Source organism: Equus przewalskii, chromosome 21, assembly GCF_037783145.1.
Source record: "Equus przewalskii isolate Varuska chromosome 21, EquPr2, whole genome shotgun sequence".
NCBI classification, from domain to species: domain Eukaryota; kingdom Metazoa; phylum Chordata; class Mammalia; order Perissodactyla; family Equidae; genus Equus; species Equus przewalskii.
Window position 1 is genome coordinate 32,959,369 of NC_091851.1, and position 16,749 is coordinate 32,976,117.

Genomic DNA, 16,749 nt, shown 5'->3' on the forward strand with positions numbered 1-16,749 from the left:
GGGGGCATCTGTTGGTATGATGATAACTGGAAAAGACACTTGTGGAGATTACAAGATTCCATCTGGCACCAGGGTAACCCCCTGCTCCCTGACTCAAAGCACTCACTCCAGGCTTCCTAGGCTCCACCGTATTGGTCACCTGGCCCCCGTCCCAGATTCCAAGCCGACTCTCCAGCTGCTCCCTCTTCCCTTGGGCAAATACCTTGCTGGAGCTCCCAGGTCCTGTCTCTGTCCTGAAATGGGACTAATAATCCAGGTGAGAGTGTGTGCTGTGTGCAGAGCAGCTTCCTGGACCTCAAAGGACAAGCATGAGAGCGGGTGAAGAATCACAATAATAATAATGACTAAAAGTAATATCGTACTTATTATGTGCCAGGGATTGTTCTCAGTGGTTGACACAGATTAAGTTACTTAATCCTACAACCACTCTACAAAGTAGGTACCAGTGCAGTGATTAAGAGCATAGACTCTAGAACTAGACAGACCAGGTTTGAATCCCTGCTTTGCCATTTACAGTACTAGCCATGTGACCTGGGGGAGGCCTGTGTCTCAGTTTCCCCATCTGCCAAAGAGGATAATACTAACATTACCTCATAGGGTTGTTATGAGAATTAAATGAAATAAAATTTATAAAGCATACAGAACAGTGGCTGGTACATAGTAAAAACTAAATTTTTGAGAATCTCATTTTTACAGATGAGGAAACTAAGGCACAGAGTAATTTGTGTAAGATCACACAACTAGTAAATGATGGAGCTGGGATTCAGACTCCAGGAAGTCTGGCTACAGAGGCTGCACTCTTTTTTTTCTTCTTCTTCTCCCCAAAGCCCCCCTAGTACATAGTTGTATATTCTAGTTGTAGGTCCTTCTGGTTGTGCTATGTCGGATGCTGCCTCAGCATGGCCTGATGAGCAGTGCCCTGTCCCCGCCCAGGATCCGAACTGGCAAAACCCGGGCCACTGAAGCAGACCATCGGAAACTAACCACTCCACCACGGGGCAACCTCCTGCACTCTTAAATACTACACCCTAGCAATGAACAGGGAATGTCCACATGAATTCCTTTATGAAGGAAGTAGGTAGGGGAAGGCTTGAATTGATTGATGGGGAAGCTTCTATCACTTAAGATGTCAGTATTCCTTCTGCTGTGCTAAATGAAGTTTGCAACAGCTGGCTGGACTGTCCCAGGTGGCCAGCAGCTTCTGGAAGATGGATCTAAAGCACAAGCAGAGGGTAAGGGGCTGAAGTTCTGCCAGGTCTCCCCAGGCTCTCGTCTCATGGTTCATTTACCTTGTCTCAGCACTCCGCCCTGGGAGCCCTGTGTGGCATGATACTGCGGAGGTACTTGGTAAATGGGAGCTTAAAATGGAGAATCCTTGCTAAGTCTCTTGCAGTTTGTTTAAGCACATGGCAAACGGAATTCAACTCAAGTTGAATTCTGGACCCTGGGAATACTGCGGTGAATTGAGGGGCCAGTTGGACCTCAGCATGCCCAAAGTTCGAAGGAAGAAACGCACAGTTAACAAGCAGATTGTGGGCAGTAGACCCCAGGGATAAGTAGGAGTTAGTCAGGAGGGAGGGGCGGGAAGTGTTCCTGCCCAGATAATGGCCCAGCAAAGGCAAGGAGGCTAGCAAGTTCCCTTTGGCTAGGGGCAGGGTGGTGATAGGGCAGGATTGTATCAACCTGATTATGGAGTCTTTTACCCTGAGGGAGAGGTGGGCGGTTTTAAGACTGCATAGGCAAGATCAGTTTTGCATTATATAAGCCTCACTCGGGTTGCCACGAGTGGAGCTGAGGAGCCGGAGCCATTGAATTCGAGGCTGCAGAGGAAGCAGGGAGATGGTAGGGGTGAGGGGCCGATTTAGGGTGGGGGCTGTAGGGACGGAGGAGCGGCTTGGACTAGCGCTGGGGGTTTTGCACAGTCGGTTTCCCCGGCCTGACTCTCCATCCTTGCACCTCACTGCCTTTCCTCAGCCTTTGCTGTGTGGGCTGCTCCTGCGCCGCCCCGGATCCACACTGAGCCTGGACCAGGCCTCAGTCACCTGGCGGCCCGTTCGGAGTCGCATCTCGCAAGGCGCCACCGCACCTCTTGGGCTCCCTGCCCTCCGCCTGCAGGGCTCTCGGCCGGTACAGCCCCGGCGCGCCCGCAGGCCCCGCCCCTCCTCACAGGCCCCGCCCTCCCCTCAGGCCCCGCCCCGCGCAGCCCGCCCGCCCGCGCGCCAGGCCCGGGCGGCGCCGACGCGCTTGGCGGGAGATAGAAAAGTGCTTCTGTGCGCGCCGGCGGCTGCTGCAGTTCCTGCGAGCGGCGGCGGGACCTGAGGACACGCTGACGCCTCCCAGCGCGGCCCCGGGGCCCGGAGCGGCCGGAACAGCCCGCGCCCTGACCCCGGCCCGGCTCCCGCTCCGGGCTCAGCCGACGGGCGGGCGAGCGCGGCGCGGCCCGGGCCGGGGGGATGTCTCGGCGGACGCGCGGGTGAGCGTGGCGGGGGGCTGAGGGCCCCTCCCCCTCCGCAGACCCCATCCCCCTCCACCCTGATTCCCGCTCCCACCCCCCTCAAGCCGTGGCCCCTCCGAAGGGGCGGGGGCCAGGGTTCTGGGGGAAATGCTGCGCCCTGGGTCGCCCGAGGCAGGGGGCGCGCGCGAAGCCGGGGGGCTCCTGAGGGTCCCTCGCTTCCCTCCCCGGGCCTGCTGGACCTCGGAGCCGGGGCGAGCGGGTCTCCTGGGACCCGGGCCAAGCCCTGCATGATGTCATTTTGTCTCCCGCCTAATTGCAGGGTGGGGGTGGGATGGCGGTGTCAACTGGTAGGGCCTTTACCGGGGACGGAGGCGACCCCTGAAGAGGGAAAATGATTCTCCAAGTCACAGTGAGCGGGAGGCCAAAGCCTGGAAGACACTTGTCGTTCAAGCTTATTTGGGTTCAGATTTGCCGATTCTCAACGTTTGGGGAAGCCCAGAGGGCCCCAAACGCTCTCCCTTGGCCTGGGAAATGTGCCGTGGGGGAGGGGGCACTTTGTCCCCCACCACCTGGCTTCCGGGCCCCAGCTCGGTTTAGTTTCAGAGACCTGTCTTCCTGTTCCACGTGAGGAGTTTTGGGGCAGCTGGGGTCGGAGGTGAGGGGAAGAGAAACTGATGTGTGTCAAGACCACTCTGTGCCAGCAGCCCCTGGGGCCAAGGCAGGAACTGTGGTCTCCATTTTACTTACTCCCCCAGAGAAAAAGTGGCTGAGTGGAGCCCCGACGCGGCTCTGTGGGCTCCAGGTCCCAGTCTTACGCCTGCGCTCCTGGCGCCTGAGTTCTGGGCTTCTCAGCCAGCTTGGGAGTCAGGGAAGACAAAGGGGTCCTGCCCTGACCCCTCCCTGGACTCAGACAGTCCCACAGCCCTCTGCAGGTGGTGTTTGCCTTCTCAGGCCGAGGGTGCAGACCCGAGAGGCCTTCCCCAGAGCTCCTCTCAGCAAGGAGGCGTCTGAGCCCTGCGCAGTGGCCAGGGTGCCTGGCACAGGGTCTGTCTTCCTCAGGTCACCATTTCCCAGGGCAGCTCCAGTTCCCGGGAGTTTTCCGGTTAGGCACTTGTCAGACGCTCTCCTGACTTTTGGTTCCGGAAGTATCACTCCAGGAAATGATAAAAGCCCCAGACAACCCCCAGGTCCTCTGCCACTTCTCCCATGGGGCTCACTGGAGGAACCCCCTCCCAGGTGAGGGGTGGGTTCTGCACCCTGGCACCCCACAGCTCTCAGCTCCATTCTTGGCCGCTTGCTATGACTCTCCTTGGCATCAGTGCCCCACTTCCCGCTCAGCTTCTGACTCACCCCACCTGGAGCAGAGCCCAGCACACTGAAGGGCGTAGAAAGGGTGTGTGGGACCTACATGTGGTGGCCACCACTGACTTGGCCTCTGCTTTTTCAGCTGGGATTATGAGGTGAAGACTTGAAGGTGCAGGTTTGGAGCCTGGCTCTGCGGACTTCGCAAGTGGCATAAGCCCTGTGAGCCTCAGTTTCCACATCCATTAAATGGGGATGACGGGAGTGCCTGGGAAGTGCACGGTCAGCACCATGTTGGTGATAGAAGTATATTATCTCACAGAATTCTCCCAGCTGTCCGAGTTGCTTCCCCATTAAAAAGCACCAGAGAGTGTACACACAGACACCTGTTCATCCTTGAAGGAACATTTGCTCAGGTTCGATTAGAAGCTGGGTGCTGGAGAACCAAGTGTGGTTTCTGTCAGAAAGGAGTCTGGGGCAGCTGATTTTAAAACCAGCTTCATTCTGTTAATTAGTGTCTTGTAGATTTCTTGCCTCCTACTTTACCGCGGTGGAGGACCCCTTGAATTGGCTCGGGAGTGACAGCACAAGGCTGAATTCCAGCTCCTTCTGTGACTGATGTGTTGCTGGGTTTAGATGCCATACCTTCCTTTCCTACTTCTAAAAAATTTACTTTAATTAGCATTTTTTGACTAATAGGCAGCAGCTTTGCACATTCGTTCATTCATTCATTTGTGTATCCAGTCATTCCCTGAGCAAACATTTCTTAAGGCCTTTTGGTGCGCGGGTCCCCACACCCCCCGCCGCAATCCAGGGAGAGGTGGAGGTGGAGCTGACCTGTTGATGATGTCAAGGAGACAGGCACTTGCAGCCTAAGGGCGTACATTCTGAGGCAGGAGGATTTCCAAGGTGTCGTGGGGGCGTAGGAGTGGCTCTGGGAAGATGCTGAGTTCTGGGGAAGGGGAAAGTGTGGACACGAAAGGAAGCCCTCTTCCTTCTTTTGGCACCCAGCCTGTGCTGGCCTTGCTTGTTTGGAGATGTGCGGGCTTTTCCCACTTACATATACCTGCCTTAGGAGTACCTGACAGGTGACCTGCTGCAGGCCCCACCACATGGAGTTGGGAGGTTACTAACCTTGTGTGAGCCCCTGACATCCCTGGAGATGGATAGTGTGATCTCCATTTTTGTAACCATTAAACGTGATAAATAGGAAGATTTTGGAGCAACTTGGAAAATTGCCTATTAGATAATTTAAAACATCCAGAATTCAAAGCTGCTTCTACCCTGCTTGTATTCCATAAACTATGTCTGTGTGTGGGGAAGGATTGAGAAGGGGATGTGCAAAACTGGACACAGTTACTGAGATAATGTATTTAAAATAACTAATATTTCTTAAAATCCTGGTGCTTGATGATTACATACATCATTAGCTTTAATCCTCAAAATATCCATGCAAGTTTAAAAAGTTTTGTTATTAAAAATATTAAATGGGTGTCTGGTTTTGAATATTATAACATTCTTGATGAAATCTTAACCTCTTTTTTTCTTGTAGCTTTTGAAATCATTAGGTTGTTCCTGAAAATAAGAGAATAAAATGAAAAAATTAAATTGAAAAAATTAAAAAGAATGTGGAGGGGGCCGGCCCCATCGCCGAGTGGTTGGGTTCACGCCCTCTGCTTCGGTGGCCCAGGGTTTTGGGGTTTGAATCCTGGCCACAGACATGGCACTGCTCATCAGGCCACGCTGAGGCAGGCATCCTACATGCCACACTGGAAGGACCCACAACTAAAAATACACAACTATGTCCTGGGGGGCTTTGGGGAAAAAAAGGAAAAATAAAATCTTTAAAAAAAAAAATGTGGAAGTACTTCTGGTTTTAAAAGCAGAAAGAGGGGCCGGCCCGGTGGCACAGTGGTTAAGTGTGCACGTTCTGCTTCTTGGCCTCCCAGGGTTTGCCAGTTCGGGTGTGGGTGTGGACATGGCACCGCTTGGCAAATGCCATGCTGTGGTAGCCATCCCACGTATAAAGTAGAGGAAGATGGGCATGGATGTTAGCTCAGGGCCAGTCTTCCTCAGCAAAAAGAGGAGGATTGGCAGTAGTTAGCTCAGGGCTAAACTTCCTCAAAAAAAAAAAAAAGCAGAAAGAGTAAAAGCCTGCCTCCCCTACCTTTTCCCTAGAGGTGACTGGCCACTGCCCACACTGTCCATCTGTCATGTAGCAAAGACGTGTGGAGGCTCATGTACTTGACCTTTAACTTGCTCCTCTTGCAGTGAGGAGCTGGATGAGCTGCATTACCAGGACACGGATTCAGACGTGCCGGAGCAGAGGGACAGCAAGTGTAAGGTCAAGTGGACCCACGAGGAGGTAAGTGACACTGAGGGGCAATTCAAGGGGGGTGGGATGGCCTGAAAACTGAGCCTGGGATGTGTCTGCCTGATACCCTGACATGTGGGAGGAAGAGGAGCAGCTGGTGAAAGAAGTGGATGGGTCCTCTGGTTCTCCCCGATGATACCTCTTCTCAGAGCATCCTTGGAGAGTTTCAGTATTGATGTCTTTTTGGGGCATGTGTCCCTCAAACCTCAGGGCCAGCAATTGCTCTTGTCTCCTGGGAGCTGTTGTGTTCTGTATTGTGGACATTAATTGTGCCTCTTGTCCTTTAACTGCTAGGAGGTTTAGCCAAATCTGCAACCCCCTCTTTATTACTGTTTTTTTTTTTTAAATATTTTCTTTTCCTTTTTTTAAGATTGGCCCTGAGCTAACATCTCTTGCCAATCTTCTTCTTTTTTTCTCCCCAAAGCCTTCCCAGCCTACAGTTGTACATTCTAGTTGTAGGTCCTTCTGGTTCTGCTACGTGGGACGCTGCCTCAGCATGGCCTGATGAGCGGTGCCGTGTCCGCACCTGGGACCTGAACCAGCAAAACCCTGGGCCACCGAAGCAGAGCGCGCAAACTTAACCCCTCAGCCACGGGGCCGGCCCCTATTACTATTTTTTAAGATTAACTTTATTGTCTCTCATGACATCAAGCTCTGAATTGATTTTCTTTTCATTCTTTAATCAAGTTCAGGGAAATATTTACGTACACTCAAATACACCTTTCAAAGTGAACAGTTCCAGCGGTTTTGACAAATGTGTATGTTCATGTAAGCACAACCCTGACTGTCCCAAAAAGTCCCCTTTGTGGTCCATCTTCCCCAGCTCCAGACAACTGCTGATCTAATGTCTCTCTGAGTTTGGTTTTGCCTGTTCTTGAATGTCTCATAAATGAAATCACACAACTATACTCTTCTATCAGCCTTCTTTTGCTCAGCATAAAGTTGCGTGATTCAGTAATTTGTTCGTCTTTTTTTGTTGCTGAACAGTATTGTGTTAGAGTCTGTTTCACTTGTTGATGGACTTTTGGGCCGTTTCTAGTTTTTGGTGATTGTGGCTATGAAGATTCTTGCCTAAGTCTTTTTTGAGGATTATGTTTTCATTTCTCTATGGGGATACTGAGATATGGTCATGGGGTAGGTGTCTGCTTAGTTTTATAGAAACTGCTGGACCTCTTTCTAAATTGGTTGTACCATTTTAGACTCCTACTGGCCTTATCTTTTTGTTCTGCTTCTGTTTTCCTGGATGTGTTTAGTTTTAGGTCTTTTTTTCCTTTAACTTACATGAGTTGTGAAACCCGCTTAAATTGTAGAATATGTTTCTTCAGCGGAGTGCTAAGCAAGCCTTTGCTGTTCATCCCACTGTGGATCAGGGACTATGCTGGGCTCTTGTGGTCTTAGAAGAATAAACAAGATTCCTACCCCAGAGCAGCTCTCTACCTGAGATGGAGAGATAAGCCCCTGCGCAGGCAGGCCCGTGGATGTGCTGGCATTAGCCAGCAGGATTCATGTCTCTCTCTGTGTGCTCACCATCATATCTCTACTCTTGCACTAAGGCTCCTAGCACGGAGGAGGCGCTGTAATAGTTGAAATACCTTTAGAGGGAGAGGTTACTGTTGTCCGAAGAGATTAGGGAAAGTTTCAAGGATCAGGATTTGGAAATTCAGCAGTCAGGGAAGTGTGCAAAATGGTGGGCAAGGCAGAATAGGGGATGGGTGGGGAAAAGCAAGGAGAGGGGCCTGGTTTGGCTGGAGGGAAATGGACAAAAAGATCAATTGGGGCACATCCTGGAAGGCCTTGAGTGTCTGGCTGAGGAGTGTAGCATGTATTTAGTTAGCAGGGCGGAGCCATTGAAGGTTTTTAAAGCAGAGGAGTGACATGAATATAGCTGGGCTTCAGGGGAGCTAGTCTGCTGTGTGTAGGGTGGATAAGAGATTGGGGGGCAGCCTGGGATCAGTACCAAGGGAGTGGAGGGCGCTATACCAGGCAGGAAGATGGCTGTGGAGACACTGGCAGAGCGAGATGGAGTTGACAGGTGGAGGAGGCCCACGGGGTTCAGGAGGAGCTGGAGATGAAACAGCAAAGTGGCCATGCCACTTGTCGGGATGGACATAGGGAAGATGGGAGGAAGGCAGGTGGTGGCCTGGCCAGGTCGAGTGCCAGGGGAGGGCAGCGTGTCCGGGGCTGGCTGTGTGGGTGTGGGCTGTGGGACTTTGCCCAGCTGGTGTGTGTGTGTGTGTGGTAAGAAAAAAAACAGATAATATTAAATTTACTATTGTAACCATTTTTAAGTGTGCAGTTTGTGTTAAGTATATTCACATTGTTGTGCAACAGATCTCTAGAACTTTCTCATCTTGCAAAACTGAATCTCTATATCCACTAAACATCAATTCCTCATCTCCCCTTCTAGCCCTTGGCAACCACCTTTCTACTTTCTGTTTCTGTGATTTTGACGACTTTAAGTATTTCATATGAGTGGAATCATACAGTATTTGTCCTTTAGTGACTGGCTTATTTCACTTAGCATAATTCCTCGTGGTTTGTCCATGTTGTAGCATGTGACAGAATTTCCTTTTTTTTTTTTATCGAGTTCATAATAGTTTGTGTCATTGTGAAATTTGAGTTGTGTATTATTTGTCTGTCACCACGTAAGTGCTCCCCGCTGTGGCCACCCGCGGCCTGCCTTCCCCTGGTAACCACTGAACTGTTTTCTTTGTCCATGTGTTTGTTTATGTTCCACATGTGAGTGAAATCATATGGTGTTTGTCTTTCTCAGTCTGGCTTATTTCGCTTAGCATAATTCCCTCCAGGTCCTTCCATGTTGTTCCAAATGGGATGATTTTGTCCTTTTTTGTGGCTGAGTAGTATTCCATTGTATATATACACCACATCTTCTTTATTCAGTCATCAGAGGATGGGATCTTGGATTGCTTACATGTCTTGGCTGTTGTGAATAGTGCTGCGGTGAACATAGGGGTGCATATGTTACTTTGGATTATTGATTTCAAGTTGTTTGGGTAGATACCCAGTAGTGAGATAGCTGGGTCATGTGGTAGTTCTATTTTTAGTTTTTTGAGGAATCTCCATACTGTTTTCCATAGTGGCTGCACCAGTTTGCATTCCCACCAGCAGTGTACGAGGGTTCCCTTCTCTCTACCCCCTCTCCAGCATTTGTTATTTTTAGTCTTAGTGATTATAGCCATTTTAACAGGCATAAGGTGGTATCTTAGTATAGTTTTGATTTTCATTTCCCTGATGATTTGTGATGTTGAACGTCTTTTCATGTGTTTATTGGCCGTCTGTATATCTTCTCTGGAAAAATGTCTGTTCAAATCCTCTGCCCATTTTTTGATGGGGCTGTTTTTTTTGGTGTTGTTGAATTGTATGAGTCCTTATATATTATGGAGGTTAACCCCTTGTTGGATATATGATTTGCAAATATTTTCTCCCAATGGGTGGGTTGTCTTTTTGTTTTGATCCTAGTTTCTTTTGCCTTGCAGAAGCTCTTTAGTCTGATGAAGTCCCACTTGTTATTTTTTCTTTTGTTCCCCTTGTCTAAGAAGACATGGTATCTCGAAAAGGTCCTTTTAAGTTCGATGTCAAAAAGTGTACTACGTATATTATCTTCCAGGAGTTATATGGTTTCAGGTCTTATCTTCAAGTCTTTGATCCATTTTGAGTTTATTTTTTTGTATGGCATGAGATAACGGTCTACTTTCATTCTTTTGCATGTGGCTGTCCAGTTTCCCCAACACCATTTAGTGAAGAGACTATCTTTTCTCCATTCTGTGTTCTTGGCACCTTTGTTGAAGGTTAGCTGTGTGTAGATGTGTGGTTTTATTTCAGGGCTTTCAGTTCTGTTCCATTGATCTGTGTGCCTGTTTTTGTACCAGTACCATGCTGTTTTTTTTTTTTTTTAAGATTTTATTTTTCCTTTTTCTCCCAAAGCTCCCCCAGTATACAGCTGTGTATTTTTAGTTGTGGGTCCTTCTAGTTGTGTCTTGTGGGATGCCACCTCACCATGGCTTGATGAGCGGTGCCATGTCTGCGCCCAGGATTTGAACCAGCGAAACCCTGGGCCGCCAAAGCAGAGCATGCGAATTTAACCACTCGGCCACAGGGCCAGCCCCAGACCATGCTGTTTTGATTACTATGGCTTTGTAGTACATTTTGAAGTCAAGGATTGTGATGCCTCCAGCTTTGTTCTTTTGTCTCAGAATTACTTTAGCAATCTGGGGTCTTTGGTTGCCCCATACGAATTTTAGGATTCTTTGTTCTATTTCTGTGAAGAATGTCATTGGGATTCTGATTGGGATTGCATTGAATCTGTAGATTGCTTTGGGTAGTATGGACATTTTAACTATATTTATTCTTCTAATCCACGTGCATGGAATCTCTTTCCACCTCTTTATGTCATCATCAATTTCTTTCAATAATGTCTTAGAGTTTTCATTGTATAAGTCCTTCACCTCCTTAGTTAAATTTATTCCTAGATATTTTATTCTTTTTGTTGAGATTGTAAATGGAATTGTATTCTGGAGTTCTCTTTCTGTTAGTTTGTTATTAGAGTATAGGAATGCAACTGATTTTTGTAAGTTGATTTTGTGCCCTGCAACTTTACTGTAGTTGTTAATTATTTCTAAAAGTTTTCCGATGGATTCTTTAGGGTTTTCTACATATAAGATAATGTTGTCTCCAAACAGCGAGAGTTTCACTTCTTCACTCCCTATTTGGATTCCTTTTATTCCTTTCTCTTGCCTAATTCCTCTGGCCAAAACCTCTAGTACTATGTTGAATAAGAGTGGTGGTAGTGGGCATCCTTGTCTTGTTCCAGTTCTCAGAGGGATGGCATTTAGTTTTTCCCCATTGAGTATGATGTTAGCTGTAGGTTTGTCATATATGGCCTTTATTATGTTGAAGTAATTTCCTTGTATCCCCATTTTAAGAGTTTTTATCATAAATGGCTGTTGGATCTTGTCAAATGCTTTCTCTGCATCTATTGAGATGATAATGTGGTTTTTATTCCTCATTTTGTTAATGTGTATCACATTGATTAATTTGCGGATTTTGAACCATCCCTGTGTCCCTGGTATAAATACTACTTGATCGTGACATGATTTTTTTTTTTTAAGATTTTATTTTATTTTTCCTTTTTCTCCCCAAAGCTCCCCGGTACGTAGTTGTATATTTTTAGTTGTAGGTCCCTCTATTTGTGGCATGTGGGACGCCACCTCAGCGTGGCTTGATGAGCTGTGCCATGTCCATGCCCAGGATCCGAACCAGAGAAATTCTGGGCCGCCGAAGCAGAGTGTGCGAACTTAACCGCTCGGCCACGGGGCCGACCCTGATCTTTTTGATGTATTGCTGTATTCAGGTTGCCAATATTTTGTTGAGGATTTTTGCATCTATGTTCATCAGTGATATTGGCCTGTAGTTTTCCTTTATTGTGTTGTCCTTGTCAGGCTTTGGTATCAGAGTGATGTTGGCCTCATAGAATGTCTTAGGAAGCATTTCATCTTCCTTAGTTTTTTGGAATAGCTTGAGAAGAATAGGTATTAAATCCTCTCAGAAAGTTTGGTAGAACTCTCCAGGGAAGCTGTCTGGTCCTGGGCTTTTATTATTCTTTGAGATGCTTTTGATTACTGTTTCAATCTCTTTACTTGTGATTGGTCTATTCAGATTATCTATTTTTTCTTGATTCAGCTTTGGGAGGTTGTTAAGAGTCTAAGAATTTATCCATTTCCTCTAGATTGTCCGTTTTGTTGGCGTATAGCTTTTCATAGTATTCTCTTATAATCCTTTGTACTTCTGTGGTATCCATTGTTATTTCTCGTCTTTCATTTCTAATTTTATTCATCTGAGCTTTCTGTCCTTTTTTCTTTGTAAGTCTGGTTGGGGGTTTGTCAATTTTGTTTATCTTCTCAAATAACCAGCTCTTTGTTTCATTGATCCTTTCTGCTGCCCTTTTTTGTTTCAATAACATTCATTTCTGCTCTGATTTTTATTATTTCTTTCCTTCTGACTTTGGGCTTTGTTTGTTCTTCTTTTTCTAATTCAGTTAGATGTAGTTTGAGATGGCTTATTTGGGATTTTTCTTGTTTGTTAAGGTTAGCCTGTTTTGCAATGAATTTCCCTCTTAATACGGCTTTTGCTGCATCCCATGTGAGTTAGTATGGTGTGTTTTCATTTTCATCTGTCTCCAGAGATTTTTTGATTTCTCCTTTAATTTTTTCAATGATCCATTGGTTTTTCAATATTGGTTAGCCTCCACAACTTTGTCCCTTTCTCAGCCTTTTTCTTATAATTAATTTCTAGCTTCGTAGCATTGTGATCAGAAAAGATGCTTGTTATTATTTCAGTCTTCTTAAATTTATTGAGGCTTGCCTTGTTTCCCAACATATGGTCTGTCCTTGAGAATGTTCCGTGCGCACTTGAGAAGAATATGTATTCTACTGTTTTTGGATGAAGTGATCTATATATGTCTATTGAGTCCAACTGATCTAGCTTTTCATTTAATTCCACTTTTTCCTTGTTGATTTTCTGTCTGGATGAGCTATCCATTGATGCGAGTGGAGTGTTGAGGTACCCTACTATTAATTGTGTTATTATTGATGTCTTCTTTTAGGTTTGTTAATAGTTGCTTATGTACTTTGGTGCCCCTGTGTTGGGTGCATAGATATTTATAGTGTTGTCTTCTTGGTGGACTGTCCCTTTGATCACTATGTACTGCCCCTCTTTGTCTCTCTTTACCTGTCTTATCTTGCAATCTACTTTGTCTGATATAAGTATTGCAACCCCTGCTTTCTTTTGTTTACCATTAGCTTGGAGTATCGTCTTCCTCCCCTTCACTCTGAGCCTGTGTTTGTCATTGGAGCTGAGATGTGTTTCCTGGATGCCGCATATTGTTGGGTCTTGTTCTTTATACCGTCTCCACATTCTGTGTCTTGTTATTGGAGAATTCAATCCGTTTACGTTCAGGGTGATTATCGCTATACGAAGGCTTAATGCTGCCATTTTATCACTCGTTTTCTGGTTCTCCTGCATTTCCTTTGTTTAGTGTCCTGTGTATTTTGGTCTACCAGTTGAGTTATGTAGTTTTTTATGTTGTGTTTCTTTGTTTTCTCCTTACTTATTATTTGTGTCTTTGTTCTGCTTTTTTGTTTAGTGGTTACCATGAGGTTTGTATTCATAATCTTGTAGACAAGATAGTCCATTTTCTGATGCCCTCTTATTTCCTTAGTCTAAACCGATTCAGTCCCTTTCCTCCTCCCCTCGTAAGTTGTTCTTGTCACATCTTATTCCATGTTATGTTGTGAGTTTGTGGTTAAAATGACAAGATTATCTTTGTTTTTGGTGTTTTCCTTTATCTTCAGTGCTATGTTTGAGTATTTACTAACCTGTTCTGATGTATAGCTGCAATTTTCTGACTTTGTCTACCTATTTATCACCTTACTCTGTGCTTTGTAACCTCTTTCTCCCCTTTTTTTTTTTGTGAGTATGAAGGCCTTCCTGAGGATTTCTTGTGTGACTGTGGGGTTTTGTGGCTACGAGCTCCCTTAGCTTTTGTTTATCTTGGAAAGCTTTTATTTCTCCCTCATATCTGAAGGATATTTTTGCTGGATAGAATATTCTTGGCTGAAAGTTTTTGTCCTTCAAAGATTTGAATATGTCATTCCAGTCTCTCCTAGCCTATAAGGTTTCTGCAGAGAAATCTGCTGAAAGCCTGATGTATGTTATTTTCTTCTGCCTTGCTACCCTTAGTATTTTTTCTTTGTCATTTACTTTTGCCAGTTTCACTACTATATGCCTTGCAGTAGATGTTTTTACATTGACATATTTAGGAGATCTGTTAGTCTCTTCCATGTGGATTTCCATCTCCTTCCCTAGATTTGGGAAGTTCTCTGCTATTATTTCTTTGAACAAGCTTTCTGCTCCATTCTCCTTCTCTTCTCCTTCTTGAATACTATAATTTTTATATTGCATTTCCTAATTGATTCGGATATTTCGTGGAGACTTTCTTCGTTTCTTTTTAGCCTTAGTTCTCTCTCCTCTATCTGGAGTGTTTCAACATGTCTACCCTCAATTATGCTGATTCATTCTTCTGTGATGTCTGCTCAGGTGTTCAGGGAATCCATATTTTGTTTGATCTCTTCCATTGTGTCTTTCATCTCTAATATTTCTGATTGATTCTTCTTCATAGTTTCAATCTTCTTTTATGAAGTAGCTCCTGAACTTGTTGAATTGTTTCTCTACATTCTCTTTTAACTTGTTGAATTTTCTGACAGCTATTTTTAATTCTCTGTCATTTAGATTATGTGTTTTTGTGTCCTCAGGACTGATTTCTGTGTACTTGTCATTTTCTCTCTGGTCTGGAGATTTAATATAATTTTCGATACTACTAGAGGGCATGGCTCTGTTTTTGCACATAGTGGTATTATTTGATTGCAGTTACCGCCTGTTGCCACTGGGTGGGGGTCAAGAGCTGCATATTCTGAGCCCTCTGTGGTCCACCAGGATGCCAGGCACTGGAGCTGGCGTTGGGTGGGTGGGAGGGGGTGCACTTTCTTCTGCATGCTCTTGGGGTTTTCTTGCTCTGCCCTTGCTGTCTGCTGTCAGGGTTGGCTTGATGAGGTCACCCCCACAGTAGCTTTCACCCCAGTAGAGGGGTTCCCTCTAGGCTGCAAGGGCCCTCGTGGATCTTTGACGTTCCTGCGAATGAATGTCCCCTCCCCACTTCCTTCCCTCTCTGAGGCCTCCCACAGTCCCAGATCCTAGTCTTTTGGGGAGGGAATGAAGTTTTCTCTTAGCCCCGTTCCACCTCCTCCAAGGGGGGCTCCAGCCTCTCTGCCCCCTGTCATATGGCTGTGTGGGTCTCTCGGATGTCTTTTGTGTTGTGTTTGGATGTCCTCTGTTGGACTATGGATGTCTTTTTCGTTGTGTGGTGGAGGGGAGGGATTACTGGGAAAGCTCTCTCCACAGTGATGCTGACGTCACCTCCTAGACTGAGAATTTCCTCCTGTTTTAAGGCTGAATAATATTCCATTGTATGGATATGCCACATTTTCTTTATCTTCATATGTTAAGTGAAAAAAATCAATTTGACTGAGGAATACCTTACCTACAATCAACTACAACCATTTAAAGGACAGTTTGATGAGTTTCAACTGATGTTTTGCTGTTGAACCATGAGCACCTTCACATTATAGAATGTCACCCCCCCAAACATTCCTTGCTCCCCTTTGCTATCCATCCCTCCCTCTCTCCACCCCTGACCTCAGACAACCACTGACTACCTTTCTGTCCCTGTAGCTTAGTTAACATCGTCTAGAATTGGATACGTGTAGAATCACGCAGTGTGTACCCCTTTCTGCCTGACTCCTTTCGTGCATCATGGTGATGCTGAGATTTCGTGTTCTTGCCTGAATCAGTAGTTCGTTTTCAGGAGAATGTTTTAACCGATACTGTTTTGCCTTCTAACTACTCTTGGTTATTCTGCCCAGGTCTCTCCATCTCCCTGCTGAGTCACTGGCCTCTCTGGTCTGGGTGCCTGTAATGGCATCCTTTTGTCCATCCTGCCCTCTTAAGCCCCTTTTCTTGCAGCTACCAAAGTGAACTTCACAACAAGCATTCAGACCATGACCATCCACTGCTTGAATGCGTCAGTGGCTTTGCATGACCCAGAGGCCTGAATCAGTCCTGCATGTGGTCTGGCCCCTTGCATCCCTCTCTCACTTGCTTCCTGCATTCAGCTACCTCAGACTTCCTTTGAGCCCATCCCTTGGTCTCCCTGAATAGACAGTCACTATATACCTCTCCGTACCCCCGGCCTGGGGTGGCTTTACTTTTGTTTCTGGGAGCCTTTGCTTAGCATCTGCCTCCCTTTAGACCACAAGTCCCCTGAGGTTGGGGCAGCTCTGTGGCTGCCCGCTGCTGTGTCTGTAGTGCCCAGCTCGTAGTAGCTGCTCATTCCATGACTGAATGGATGAATGAGGCTGTTCCTCTTGGGGAAGGCTCTGTCGGGAACAGCTGCTTTCTGCACATGTGTGAGCAAGCCCTCTGCCTTTCTGGTGTTGGCAGGATGAGCAGCTGAGGACTCTGGTGAGGCAGTTCGGACAGCAAGACTGGAAGTTCCTGGCCAGCCACTTTCCTGTGAGTGCAGCCCCTCTGCGGCCCCCTTCCCAGGGTCAAGTGTTCTTGGTGACCAGACAGTGTGCCTAGGACAGACCTTCTGCCGTGGAGAAAAAAAGGGAGTTCCTTACCAAGCCCCCCAGCTCACCCAAACAGAACCAAACAACCTCCCTAAGCCCTTTCTTCCCAAACTGGAATTGGAGGCACCCTGACGTAAGCATCTCCACCCAGCAGCCTTGGCATGCCTGGTGGTCTTCAGCCTCTCTGACATTTGCAGCGTGTGATCAGTGACATGTGCATGTCTTCCTGCAAGTCAGGAGCGAATTGCTGCTCAGTGTCTCAACAGTGAGACTGGAACTGGGGAGACAATGCTCTTGGCAGGCTTTGTGGTGAGGCCCCCGCAGAGCTAGCTGGTGTCACCACATTCAGCATGTGGAGCCTCCTGTGGTGCGGGTCCCCTCAGATCCCCACTCCCAGGACTGCAGGTGTCTGG

The 16,749-nt window shown here is 46.7% G+C and overlaps 1 protein-coding gene across 1 annotated transcript in view; it reads left to right on the forward strand.

Annotated features, from left to right (window-relative positions):
* The first annotated feature begins 2,251 nt into the window (after nucleotides 1-2,251).
* Nucleotides 2,252-16,749, forward strand: part of MYBL2 (MYB proto-oncogene like 2) — a 39,337-nt gene continuing 24,839 nt past the window's right edge. Inside the window, exons 1-3 of the mRNA XM_070589281.1 lie at nucleotides 2,252-2,473; nucleotides 6,029-6,122; nucleotides 16,206-16,277. Coding sequence (XP_070445382.1) covers nucleotides 2,454-2,473; nucleotides 6,029-6,122; nucleotides 16,206-16,277 — 186 coding nt within the window. The 5' untranslated portion in view covers nucleotides 2,252-2,453. The remainder of the gene's footprint in view (nucleotides 2,474-6,028; nucleotides 6,123-16,205; nucleotides 16,278-16,749) is intronic.